General features: G+C 41.3%; 1 protein-coding gene across 1 annotated transcript in view; it reads left to right on the top strand.

Moving 5' to 3' along the window:
* Positions 1-12,702, top strand: part of C7H3orf70 (chromosome 7 C3orf70 homolog) — a 62,348-nt gene extending 49,646 nt beyond the window's left edge. The window contains exon 3 of the mRNA XM_053470964.1: positions 12,030-12,702. Coding sequence (XP_053326939.1) covers positions 12,030-12,589 — 560 coding nt within the window. The 3' untranslated portion in view covers positions 12,590-12,702. The remainder of the gene's footprint in view (positions 1-12,029) is intronic.
* The last annotated feature ends 1,193 nt before the right edge of the window (positions 12,703-13,895 follow it).

Below are 13,895 nucleotides of genomic sequence, written 5' to 3'. Positions count from 1 at the left end.
CCCCTGCTCGCGACCAATAGAGTCGCTCGTGTAGAGTTTTAAAATCCTGGTACCGCAACTTGGCTCCAAGAGTTAAAAGTCCATATGAACGACCAATAGAGTCCCTCATACGTACCTTTAACTCTTGGAGCGGGGAGACCATGGTCTCCCCAGGCCAAGTTGCGACGTCAGGAGTTAAAGGAGAGAGAAGTTAAAAGGTCTCTTTATAATTATCCTTTGCACATACCCACAGGACACACAATAAACTTTACCCCAACATTAGAGACAAACATATGAAACAAACTTTAAGTTTGATTTAAAAGAAGGATCCCTAAGTATCAAGTTTCAGTCTCCCTAATTCATCCCTTGTATTAGTAATTGAGGTAAGGAACCTATGTTCATTCATTATCAATATCTCATATGTTCTGGTCTAAAGCAATAGACTAACACTTTGGTTTCCTTTGGCTGCAATGTTAATGTATTCAGTACAACAGTCAAGAGACTAATTAGATTATTTAATTCTGGCAGGGCTATCTTGATTTCCCTACAAAGAAGCTGCTTTCCAGCGGTAAAACGCGTGAGGTTCTGTTTCTTCATATCTAAACCCAGACTCACAATTGCTAAATCATTGCATACTATTTTATATGTTATATGTATTTCAACATTATATATTCACCACACATGTATGTAATTTTATGTTTAATGTGTTCTGGAGTCACTTGAGCAAAAAAATTTGGTATAGTCCTTCCCAGTTGTATACATATATATCTATAGATATATATTTTAGTTCTTACCCATAGCGCTCCCACCTCTATCCTATTAGATGAGGAAGGGATCAGGTTGATTAGAAGACGAAGAGTGTTCGTGTTGCGTGTCTTCATGTATGTTTTGCCGCCGCCTCCGCCATGTTCGTACGTTTGTTTTCGGATTCGCCCGAATAAGAATGCTTTTTTTCTGCAAGTTATTGTGCAATAAGTATAAGTAGCAAGTAAATAACAATGAGTGCTGATAAGCGCAGTGTTTTAACTGGTTTGTGAATATAACTACACAATAAATATTTGGCGAGTGCAGCACACAAAAGAGACAGTCTTCACAAATGCTCACAAAAACATAGAATACAAAACAAAGTGGCGCACATTTATGTGGAGAATATAAAATATACTTCCCACTTTCAAAAGAAATTCACAAGTGTCTTTAAGCAATCCCTGCTCAGAGGATAGTTACTCAGGAGATCTTTCCTTAATGGGCACCTCTATCCAGGAAGTGACATTTTTGATTGAAGAAGATACTTAAATATATAGGAAGACAGACAGCAGCATATTGAGTATAGCAGCACTTTAATATATAAAAAATAAATAACATCCACTCTTACATTAAATGAAATGGAGTCCACTATCCACAGTCAGCATCCTAGGAGTGAAGTCTTTCACCCCGATGTAGTGTATGAACAACACTTCCTCGTTCAGCTTGCTAACTCCTCCTCCTCCTCCTCCTCCTCCGTTGTGTGACGTGGCCTAAGAGCGTGATAACGTTTTGCTATTTCAAAACCGTTTTTTTTTTAAATCGGGTCATTCTGCCCCATGTGCTATTTCAGATATCTTTGAAGCTGGCCAATGTAATTTACCCCATCAAACCATATATTTTTGAAGACTAGACACCCCAGGGTATTTCAAATGCTGATATTTTAACCCTTTCAATGCACTAATTTTTACTACCCTTTGTGGTAGTAATTTATTTTGTGTTTTTTAATCACAAAAATTGTGTTTCGGGAATGAATTTACAGCTTCTGGTGTATGTCACTTTCAAACAAGACCCCAATATGTGTTCAGCAACATCTCCCGAGTACAGTGTTCTTCAGACAGCTTTTGTGAGAGTTGGAAGAGCTGGAATGTAAGAGAGAAATGCAAAACAGGAAATTAATTGATAATGACTTCATAGCAAAGAGCTAAATTAATCTGATTTAGTATTTTGATGTGTCTAAACAACGTTGGTGTAAATGGTAACCCAGATAAATACTGCTGCACAATGTCTGTCCTATCTTTAAATATGTTAACAATATAGAATAATCATAGCTTTAATCTATATTTACATACATTTGCATTACATTTATTTATATAGTATTAGTAGATTCTGTAGCACTGTTACAATAGGAAGCAGTATAATAATGTAAAATCACACACACATTAATATATACTTGGATGGCTTGATTAGGATGCTGGCTGAGTGTTAGGAGGAAAGGTTGTATGCTTTTAAAAAGTGGGTTTTTAAAAAGCTTCTGAAATTCGAGGGAGAAAATCTGCCGGAATAGGGTAGAGAATTCCAGAGAACGGTTACAGCACGTGTGAAATCTTGTTAGTAGAAGAGACACAAGTCAGGCGAGAATGCAGAGGGTGGTTAGGGATTTATTGAAATAAGAAGATAGAGTTGTTGGGGTGCAGAGCTGTTAGGGGCTCTATAGGTCAGAGTCAGAAGCTTGATTCTGGAGGGTATATGGGCCCAATAGAGAGATTCACACTGTGGAGCAGAACATGAGGAATAGTGAAAAAGGAAGATTAGTCTAGGCAGAGCCGGCCTTAGGTGTTCCGGCGCCCTGTGCGAACTACTCCTCTGGCGCCCCCCCCTCTGCCCCTTCAAACTACCCCCCCTGTGCCTTCAAACTACCCCCCCCTGTGCCTTCAAACTACCCCCCCTGTGCCTTCAAACTACCCCCCCTGCCCCTTCAAACTACCCCCCTATGCCCCTTCAAACTACTCCCCTCTGCCCCTTCAAACTACCCCCCCTCTGCCCCTTCAAACTACCCCCCCTCTGCCCCTTCAAACTACCCCCCCTCTGCCCCTTCAAACTTACCTTGAGGAGTCCTGCCGGCATTTCATGTTGAGCGCCGGCACCGCGACGGAGAGTAAGGGGCGTCGAGCGGTTGCTGAGAACTTCACGAGCAACCGCTCGGCGCCCCTGCCCGGGACATAAATGAAAACATTGTTGTTTTTTTTTGTTGTTGGTTTTTTTAACTTTATTTAACATCCTCCATGTTAAATAGAAACATAGAAACATAGAAAGTGACGGCAGATAAGAGCCAGAAGGCCCATCCAGTCTGCCCAACCTCTGAGTACTCTCCTTTAGTACTTGCCCTTATCCTATATCTAGCTTGGCATTATGCCTATCCCATGCTTGCTTAAATGACTTTACTGTATTAACATCTACCACTTCCACTGGGAGGCTATTCCATGCGTCCACTACCCTTTCCGTAAAGTAATATTTTCTGATGTTACCATTAAACCTTTGCCCCTCTAGTTTATGCTTGTGTCCTCTTGTTGTGGTTTTATTTCTTCTTTTAAATAAACTTTCTTCCTTTACTTTGTTGATTCCCTTTAAGTATTTAAATGTTTCTATCATATCCCCCCTGTCCCGTCTTTTTTCCAGGCTATATAGGTTAAGATCCTTTAACCTGTCCGGGTAAGGTTTATTTTGTAATTCATAAACCATTTTAGTAGCCCTTCTCTGCACTTTCTCCAACATATCTATATCCTTCTGGAGATATGGTCTCCAGTACTGTACACAATACTCCAAGTGAGGTCTCACCAGTGATCTGTACAGCGGCATGAGCACTTCCCTCTTTCTACTGCTAATACCTCTCGCTATACAACCAAGCATTCTGCTAGCATTACCTGCTGCTCTACTGCATTGTCTACCTACCTTTAAATCCTCAGAAATAATTACCCCTAAATCCCTTTCCTCACACGTTGAGGTTAGGACAGTACCAAATAGTCTATACTCTGCCCTTGGGTTTTTATGCCCCAGGTGCATTACTTTGCATTTATCCACGTTAAATGCCAATTGCCACAGCTCTGACCATTTTTCCAGCTTACCTAGATCGTTTGCCATTTGGCTTCTTCCTCCAGGAACATCAACCCTGTTGCAAATTTTTGTGTCGTCGGCAAATAAACATACCTTTCCATCAACACCATCTGCAATATCACTAATGAAAATATTAAAGAGAATGGGTCCAAGTACAGATCCCTGAGGTATCCCACTGGTAACAAGACCTTGTTCTGAATATACGCCATTGACTACAACCCTCTGTTTTCTGTCACTCAGCCACTCCTTAATCCATTCAACAACATTGGGATCTAAACCCAGAGATTGCAGTTTATTTATAAGTCTTCTATGTGGGACAGTGTCAAAGGCCTTACTGAAATCCAGATACGCAATGTCTACTGCACCACCTTGATCAATTACTTTAGTCACCCAATCAAAAAAATCAATAAGATTTGTTTGGCAAGATCTTCCTGAGGAAAACCCATGTTGTTTTTGATCTTGAAAGCCATGTGACTTCAGATGTTCAACAATCCTTTCCTTTAACATGGTTTCCATTAATTTTCCCACTACAGATGTAAGACTAACTGGCCTGTAGTTGCCCGACTCCTCCCTACTGCCGTTTTTGTGTATAGGCACAACATTCGCTACTTTCCAATCCCCAGGGACAACTCCCGTTACCAATGATTCGTTAAATATATCAGTTAACGGTTTTGCTAGTACACCCCCAAGCTCTTTTAATAACTTGGGGTGTATCCCATCAGGCCCCATCGACTTATTTGTCTTTACCTTAGACAACTGAAGTAAAACCTCCGCCTCGATAAACTCACATATTTCAAATGATTCAGTCTTTTTTCCCAACTGAGGTCCCATTCCATCATTCTCATCTGTAAAAACTGAACAGAAATATTCGTTGAGGCAGTCAGCTAAACCTTTATCCTCTTCTACATATATGCCTTTTGTTTTTAGTCTAACTAATCCTTGTTTAACTTTCCTTTTCTCATTTATATATCTAAAAAATGTTTTATCTCCATTTTTTACTGATAGGGCAATTCGCTCTTCTGCCTGTGATTTGGCAGTTTTTATAACTTTCTTTGCCTCTTTCTGCCTAATTTTATAGATCTGTCTATCTTCCTCACTTTGGGTATTTTTGTATCTACTAAAGGCTAACTTCTTGTCTTTCACGATTTTGGCCACTTCTGCAGAGTACCACAGCGGTTTCCTTAATTTTTTACTCTTACTGACCAGCCTAATACAATTTTCTGTTATCTTCCATAAAACAGCTTTTACAAAATCCCATTTCTCCTGAACACCATTTAAATTGTGCCAGTCTGATAATGACTCCTCTATACATTTTCTCATTTTAGAAAAGTCAGCTTTTCTAAAATCTAAAACTTTTGTTTTTGTGTGGTGTGACTCAGTCACTGTTCGTATATTAAACCACACAGACTGATGATCACTAGATCCCAAACTTTCACCTACAGAAATATCTGTTAACAAATCTCCATTTGTGAACACTAAATCCAATGTGGCCTCCTTACGAGTTGGTTCCTCAACCACCTGTTTTAAAGATAATCCCAATAAGGAGTTTAGAATATCCGCACTCCTGGTACAACCAGCTACTTTCGTTTTCCAGTTCACATCAGGGAGATTAAAGTCACCCATGATTATAACATCCCCCTTCACTGTCATTTTAGCTATTTCCTCCACTAGTAGATTATCGAGTTCTTCTACTTGTCCTGGGGGTCTATAAATCACACCTATGCGAGTTACTTTACTTTTGCCAAATTGTACTGTAACCCAAACCGACTCTAAGTTCTCTTCACCAACTAGTATTAAGTTAGATTTGATGTTATTTTTCACATATTGGGCCACCCCTCCCCCTTTCCTGCCCTTTCTATCTTTTCTATATAAAGAGTACCCCGGTATTGATATGTCCCAGTCATTTTTCTCATTATACCATGTCTCAGTAACAGCCACTATATCAACATTCTCAGTTGCCACAACTGTTACAAGTTCATGGATCTTATTCCCTAAACTGCGAGCATTTGTAGACATGACCTTCAGCTTGTCATTTAACACCGATGCTGCAATCACTTTCTGTCCTTGCTTTGGGGGGCAAAACATATGCTTCTCCCTATTATCTTTATAGACCAAGCCCCCAGATCCACCCACCTGGTTACTAAGTAAATCGCCTTCCCTTTCTATACTGTCTAACCCGGTATTTATTCCCTCCCCCCCCATTCCTAGTTTAAAATCTCCTCCAACCGTCTAACCATTCTCTCCCCAAGCACATTGGACCCTCTTGCATTTAGGTGCAATCCATCACGACTATAGAGATTGTACCCCAAAGCAAAATCAGCCCAGTGCTCTAAGAACCCAAAGCCCTCCTTCTTACACCAAGACTTCAGCCATGCATTTAGCTGCCTAATCTCCCGCTGCCTTTCTGGTGTAGCGCATGGCACAGGTAGTATCTCTGAGAATACTACCTTGGAGGTCCTTTTCTTAATCTTACTACCCAAGTCCCTAAAATTATCTTTTAGGACACTCCATCTTCCTCTTACTAGGTCATTGGTGCCAATGTGCACCAAGACAGCTGGATCCTCACCAGCCCCTCCCAATAATCTATCCACTCTGTCCGCAACATGCCGAACCCGGGCACCCGGGAGACAGCAAACCATTCGGTTGCTGCGATCAGAGCTACAGATTACCCTGTCTGTTTTCCTGATTATTGAATCCCCTACCACCACAACCTGCCTGGGCTTTCCTTCCTTTCGGATCCCCTGCACATTGGATGAGCTGCTCTCCCGGCTGTTAGGGAGAACAGCTTTTTCCGCAAAGCCTACCTCTGAGTCTGCCTCCCCAACATGCTCACTTAAAAGGGCAAATTTGTTGGGAGGGAGAGACTCTGGGCTGGCTTGCCTCTTCCTCTTCCCTTCCCCACTGCAACCACGTCTTACTGTCACCCAGCTATGTGCCTGACTCCCTTCTGACTGATCTCCTCCCTCATTGCTAGGGGCCCCATCTAAACTTTGCTCAGTGAGCAACAGACTCCTCTCAAGGTTGTCAATCTCTCTCAGTGTTTCAATGTGCCTCTTAAGAGCACCAACCTCAGCTTCCAGAGAGACCAATTGATCACACTTACCACAGCGATATGGACCCAGGAACTGCTGTTCCAAGCATGCATACATATGGCATGATGTGCACTGAGTGAAATCTCCAAGCTTACTCATTCTTTATAAAGGGACGCGAGTATAGAATTTAAACAGTTGCTTTATGTCACTTACCCTCCTTGCTCTTGCACTCTTGTGTTGCACTAACTGCTGTGGTGCACAAACTGGTCACTTACAGAAAGCAAGTCACTTAGAAAATGCAAGCCCCTTACAGTGAGCAAGCTGTGAGTTTAACCACTTCCTTATATACAGAGCAACACAGTTAATTGATTATAAACCCCACCCTTAACTAATTACACTATAGAAAATGGGAGAGAGAAAAAACCAAACAGTTAATGCAAAACACAGTTTTTTTTTTGTTTTTTTTTTTGTTTTTTTACCACAAACCCTTCAACCCTCTTGTTGCTGGTTGAGATACAAACCCAATGTTGGTATACTTATAATACCACTTCTCTGCTGCTGCTGTGGTGCACAAACAAACTGGTCACTTACAGAAAGCAAGTCACTTAGAAAATGCAAGCCCCTTACAGTTTAAATAAAGTTAAAAAAAACTTTATTTAACAAGGAGGTTGTTAATTAAAGTTAAAAAAAAACAACAACAAAAAAAACCAACGTTTTCATTTAGGTGCAGAGGGCGCGGGGGAGGAGGACCCCGCGGCGGCGGCGGCGGAGGACCCCGCGGTGGCGGAGGACCCCATGGCGGCGGCGGCAGAGGACCCCGTGGCGGCGGCGGAGGACCCCGTGGCGGCGGCAGCAGCAGCGGCGGAGGAGGACCCCGTGACGACGGCGGCGGCAGCAGCGGCGGCGGGGGAGGACCCGGCGGCGGCGCCCCCTGGAGTGTGGCGCCCTGTGCGGTCGCACAGGTCGCACACCCCAAAGGCCGGCCCTGAGTCTAGGTGCACTATTGTGGATGGTGTGTTGAAAGACGGGGGAGGGGGATACCAATTAGTAGAGATTTGAATAAATCCAAAAGGGATATCACAAAAGATTACAAGATTAAGATTTTTGTTGTGTGAGGAGTGAGTGGATTCAGGAGATGTTTTTCAGGTGTCAGGGTTGACTGGATATGGGAGATGAAGGAGAGAGCAGCTTCACGTGTGACACCAAGGCAGTGAACTTGGTCTGTTAGCTGGATAGTGGAGTTGTCAACAGTAAAAACGATGTCAGGAGTGGACAGAGGGGATGGCAGAATAATCTATCATAAATCCAGTCTTGGAGATGTTGAGCGTCAGGTTATGGGACACCATTGATGATTCAATTCCAAAAAGACAGATGGTAAACCGAGTTAGAAAAGAGGCTGAAAGGTCAGAAAAAGGAAATGTAGATTAGGGTATCATCAGCGTTTAGGTGGTATTGGAAGCTAAGGGAAGATACCACTTTTCCGAGGGAAGATGTGTAGATGGAGAAGAGTAGATGCTCAAGAACAGATCCCTGATGAACAGATAGTGGTATGGGAGAGGAACAAGTTCCACCTAATGAGACGCTAAAGGTGCGGTCAAAGAGGTAGGATTTGAGCCAGGAAATAGCATGAATGCCATGAGCATGAAGGGTGTGTTGAAGGAGGGGGAGGCCAACTGTGTCAAAAGCTACAGAGAGGTATAGGCAGAGTGGAATGCTGTGTATGGAAACCATATTGTAGGCGGTCAAGCAAAGAGTTTGTGGAAAGAAAGTGGGTTAGTTGGTTAATTGTTCCAGCAGTCTGAAGGCCAAGGGGAGAAGGGAAAATGGATGGTAGTTAAATAGGGACATTGGATCAAGGAAGATGATAGCATGTTTAAATGAAGATTGGAATAACCCGGAGGAAAGTGAAAGATTAAAGATATTGGTTAGGGTTGGGGTAAGGACACCACAAAGAGATAAAAGGAGATGTGAAAGAACAAGGGCAAGGATACAGGTGGTGGGAGGACGAGAGGACCTCAGTAGGGGTGACCACTAAAACCTACATGTTTTATAAATATGTTCCTCTAGAAACCACTGAAAGTAAGCTCGCGTGTTCTGATTATTATACGAATTATGCCAATATAACAACCAGAAGAGGAGGTGTATTCCCTGCATACCAAAATAAAAAATGGAGAACCATAAAAATAGAAACAGAATTTGACAACAGATAAGAAATATTTGTCTTATCTGGTCTGCCCATTTTTCCTGATGTAAGACCTATCTTCCAGTCCTTGATTGTGTCTTAGATTCGGGATAGCTTTATGGCTATTCAATGCATGTATAAATAAATAAAATGTATTAGGAGCCCAGTGATGTCACTCGGCCCATAATGCACTGGGGACGGTGCAAAAAAGTGTAAGAAGGAAAACAAAAATTTAAAAAAGAAAAAAGTGCCCCAATGCCCTACCACTACCCTACCCAATGCCCTACCAATAATATTTAAAAAAATGTACTACCTGTCACGGTCAGGACTCCTTGCCAAGCCATGACGGTGTGGAGGGCGTGGGCATGAAGGGGTTAATAGCACCGGGCCTCTGGATTTACTAACTTGACCCCTTAACAAAGCATTACAAAGTTACACCAAATTAACCCCGAAATCCTGCCTGTATCCCCCAGGTAGTCTGCCACCACTCACGATTTTGATACCGGATTCGTGAGAAATCCGAATTAGAACCTTTATCTCTATATATATATCAACCCACCCCGGGCACACAACATATATATATATATATATCCTGTAAAACTTAATAACAATATGGTAACGTGTTATCCTCTCTTAGGGTTCGTGGATATCGATACTAGAGCCCAAAGACAGACTTGGATTATGAATATTTTAATAACAAACAGACAAAGATTACACAGTGCCAGAATTACAAAAAACAAGACATACAAAATAAAAATAAAACAGCAAACAGTTCTTAAAAACAATAGGACTTAAACACAGGACCCTCACTCACGAGTTTCTCCAATAAGCAGGCCTGTAGGAACTCCTTAAGTCCAGATGGTTCTTATGATGTTGTTCCGATCAGAGTATATCATGGAGTTCTGCTTTTTGGTCGCTGCATTGTCCCTAAATCAGACTCTGTTTCCAGAAAACACCCCTCTGACCACATGACTGATTATATGCCACCTTCCCCAAGAATTGGTTCCCATCTTTGATCTGCCAATAAGTTATGGTGGGGTAAAGGTGATGGAAACCCCTCCACTTAAGATAGGAATGGAATTCCTATAACTCAGGGTCCTTATCTGTTAGGCCATGAATCACCACAGGGGTCCTTTGGGAAGATGACACCTCTAGCCAGAACAGATACGGAGGGCATGTACAAAGAAACACATTTAAATCAACATCAGATTAACTCATGGAATGCTTAAACAAAGAAACTAACCACCTCTGCTGGGTTACCCTTCCATGCATCCACTACGTTATATGAGTTAATCATGACACTACCTCTTACACCAGTATCACCAATAAATGTATAATATAGGGTAATATCTTAATTATGGATGTGACCCTCTTGAAAAAAATGTGTATGTGGGGTTTTACTGTAATCAGCATTACTGTAATCTGTTACCTAAAATAAGATTTCCTACTATAGTTTTGTTTTTTTGTTTTTATATATTTTGATTAATGATTCTAATGTTTTATGTATTTGTTATTACAAAAGAAGGCCCTGAACAAAACAATGTATGATTTGTGTGGGTATCATATATGGAAAAGGGGAATCATTGTTTAACAAATATATGGTAAAAATCACAAAGAAATTGGTTCTGAAAAGGTTAAAAATTCAACAGAGATAAAAATAAAATACATAAATTATATAGGGAGCTGTGACATCACTGGCATCCTTAGATAGAAGTAATACCGTATTTGCTTGATTATAAGACGTCCCTGATTATAAGACGACCCCCCAAAATCTAAATATTAATTTAGGAAAAAAACAAAAAGCCTGAATATAAGACTACCCTATAGAAAAAAAAGTTTTACTAGTAAATATTAATGCATGTAAACAATTTTTTTCATATCTCATAAAAGCTATGATTGAGAAAAATATATATTTTTTTTATTTCCTTTTATTTGCCAACCTGCCCCCCCCCCAGTTATGCACATCTGCCCCCAGGGTTGCCACTCTGTCCCCAGAAATGCCTTATACCCCCTATTTGCCACTCTGCCCCATGATGTGCCTTTTAACCCTCTATATGCCAGAGTGGCATATAGGGGGTTAAAAGGCATATCATGGGGCAGAATGGCATATAGGGGGTTAAAAGGCATTTCTGGAGGTATATATATATATATATATAACTGCTAACAGCAATCACACTACTATCAAGCCAAGGCAGCCAGTACATGCTGGAACCTGGGGATGATAGGAGTGTGAGTACAGCCTCCCTATGCCATGCTACCACCACCACCCACCTTACACATCCATGCTATCATACACACACTCATTCACAAACATTTAAATACTCATTCATTCCATTAATCACACATACTTGCAAACCCTCCCCCACCCCCTTACCTGAACTGCAGATCTCTCACTCGAAGACTTCTGCAGGGGCCCGGCTGTGCGAGCAACTTCTCTGGCCCCGCCCCCAGAGGAAGGAGGGGGGAGGCAGAGTTATGTGACACTCTTCTAGCTTCCTGTTCTCCTGCTGCTCGCGACCAAAGCACCGGTAAGCAGCTTGGCAACCTAATCGAGGTCTGATTAGAAGACGACCTCGATTATAAGACGAGGGGTATTTTTCAGAGCATTTGCTCTGAAAAAAACCTCGTCTTATAATCGAGCAAATACGGTATATCAAATTGCCCACGTAGTGAATATTGGGTAAGCAGAGAATTGATGCTAGTTTCATGTGAAAAGCACCAATAACTAATGTATTCTATGAATTTTGTCTGTTATACCTGGAGAAATTTACGACATATTAGAAAACTTACATAACATCTTTTATTCTTATGGTTCTTGAAATGCCTCAATACAAGTCACAGATATGATGGCCTCCAAAGCCTTACAGTTTAGAATGAGTGATGTGAAAATTTTAGGAAAAAAAATAAATATGATATAATCTGAAAGATGATCTGTGCATGATTGCTGATAGTGTCCCTTTTTCTGTGTTCTTTTATTGCAGGCAAGTATGTATATCAGCCCATGACTCCGGTAGAACAGCTTCCAAGCACAGAAATTCCAGCAGAGCCCCAAGAGGAGACAAACACCATCCAGATATCTGTCTCACTGGCAGAGCACTTTCTCAATGTATCTTCCTCTTTCCAGCCTCCTTACCTTCCGGAGTCTCCTCGATACTGCACCATCTCTGATCTTTTCCTCGATAATTATCAGGTGAAATGTATCAATGGGAAGATGTGCTATGTGCAACGCCAGCAACCACCGCCTCCACCTCACAGGGCCAGGCGTGAGAGAGAAACCCCTCAGGATGTCTACCCAGCCAAAGACGTGACAGGGCCAAAAATAGACCATTGCTCATCACCATCCAACTCGGAGGACTCTGGTATAAATGCAGTGGGAGCACCATATTTGGAATCATGTGACGAGGATACGGAGGAGGGGGCAGAACTCAGTTCAGAAGATGATTGCAGCCCGGATCGTTGCTGGGGCCAAGATAATTGCCCTATAGTATCTCCATCCAAGACTGATCTGGAGATCATAGAAACAATAGAAACCACGGTATAAACTAGTGGTAGAAACGTGTAAGCACAAGTCGGGGATGGCTTCTGTTTTTTGTCAAGGAGTGAAACAATACAATCAACACAGTTTTTGCCCACCTATCTGTTGCTCTCCAAGAGGCACCAGGAAAGAATTCAGCATGGCATCAAACAGCCCTTGACTTCTTCTCTGTAGATATGAAAGTAGATTAATGGATGGAGGCACTTGCCAGCCCATTATAAACTGTGTTTAGTGAAGTTTTTAAATCCATTATGGCACATTTCTCTGTTCAGCGTTCAACTATAATGTAATGGGGCCTTCTTTGTCCAGTATGCTGTAAAGAATATGAAGCAGGCAGCATTATATCAGTCACATGTACTGTCCTTCTTATTAGAGCGAATGATTATGATGTATTCACATGCACCAATAGAATAGTATTTGGAAATTTGCCATAAAATGTCTGCTTCTTTGGGACAATACCCACTATTGTCAGTTGTAGCCCTATATCACGGTTTGTTTAGCTAACAGGCACTACCAAAGGAACGCTGGTTAGTGTAGTGCAGAAAATAAAGATGATATAAATTAAGTTAGAAAAATATACCAGGTAAGGTATCTTCCTAACCGCAGTTTCCCATAATGCTTGGAGCTGTTGTTTTACAGCTGGGGAGCTACCTTCTGGATCTTCTCACTAAAGGCACAATTACCCTACTCTGATCTTCCTCAAGCAGTTTTGTAAAGTTATGCTACTTCCATAGTGGGAATTTATGACTATACAACTTAAATTGCTTTTTTTTACATGTTCCTGAGGAGGCCAACTTGAACTATAGATCAGCAAGCTGCTGTTGTTGACCTAAAAATCCAGTATTTCAGGCAACTCGCGATCAAGGTGTCATAGGTGCTATAGTTCAGCAAGGGTAAAATCTCAGTACATTTTCTTCTTTTTATTTAGTTTTTGTCATATGTATATTACTTCATGATGTCCACTAGATCACAAGATCATTGGTGATGCATATAACTTAGCAATACATTCATGTTTGGTTTATTGACATGACTGCAGAGAATGTCATTTGATCTTCTGTTTTTACATATTTATACAGACATCAGGGTGATTAAATTGGCATTATAAAAAAGGGTACTTTAATTTCTGTGTTAATCATATAGCGCATGACAATCATTCATATTAAGGAACATAACCTACATTTGGAGGCTTTTCTGCACCATTTATCTCAAGAAACGTTACACTGATACTTTCATCAGTTTTTCATCTGTTTTTATGAAACCTCCAGACACGGTCAAAATGGTATCCTTTAATAGTACTGGCCTGTCAGTAACT

This window comes from Spea bombifrons, chromosome 7, assembly GCF_027358695.1.
Source record: "Spea bombifrons isolate aSpeBom1 chromosome 7, aSpeBom1.2.pri, whole genome shotgun sequence".
NCBI classification, from domain to species: domain Eukaryota; kingdom Metazoa; phylum Chordata; class Amphibia; order Anura; family Pelobatidae; genus Spea; species Spea bombifrons.
The sequence above is the reverse complement of the archived record's forward strand: the minus strand, read 5'-3'. Positions and strand labels throughout refer to the sequence as shown.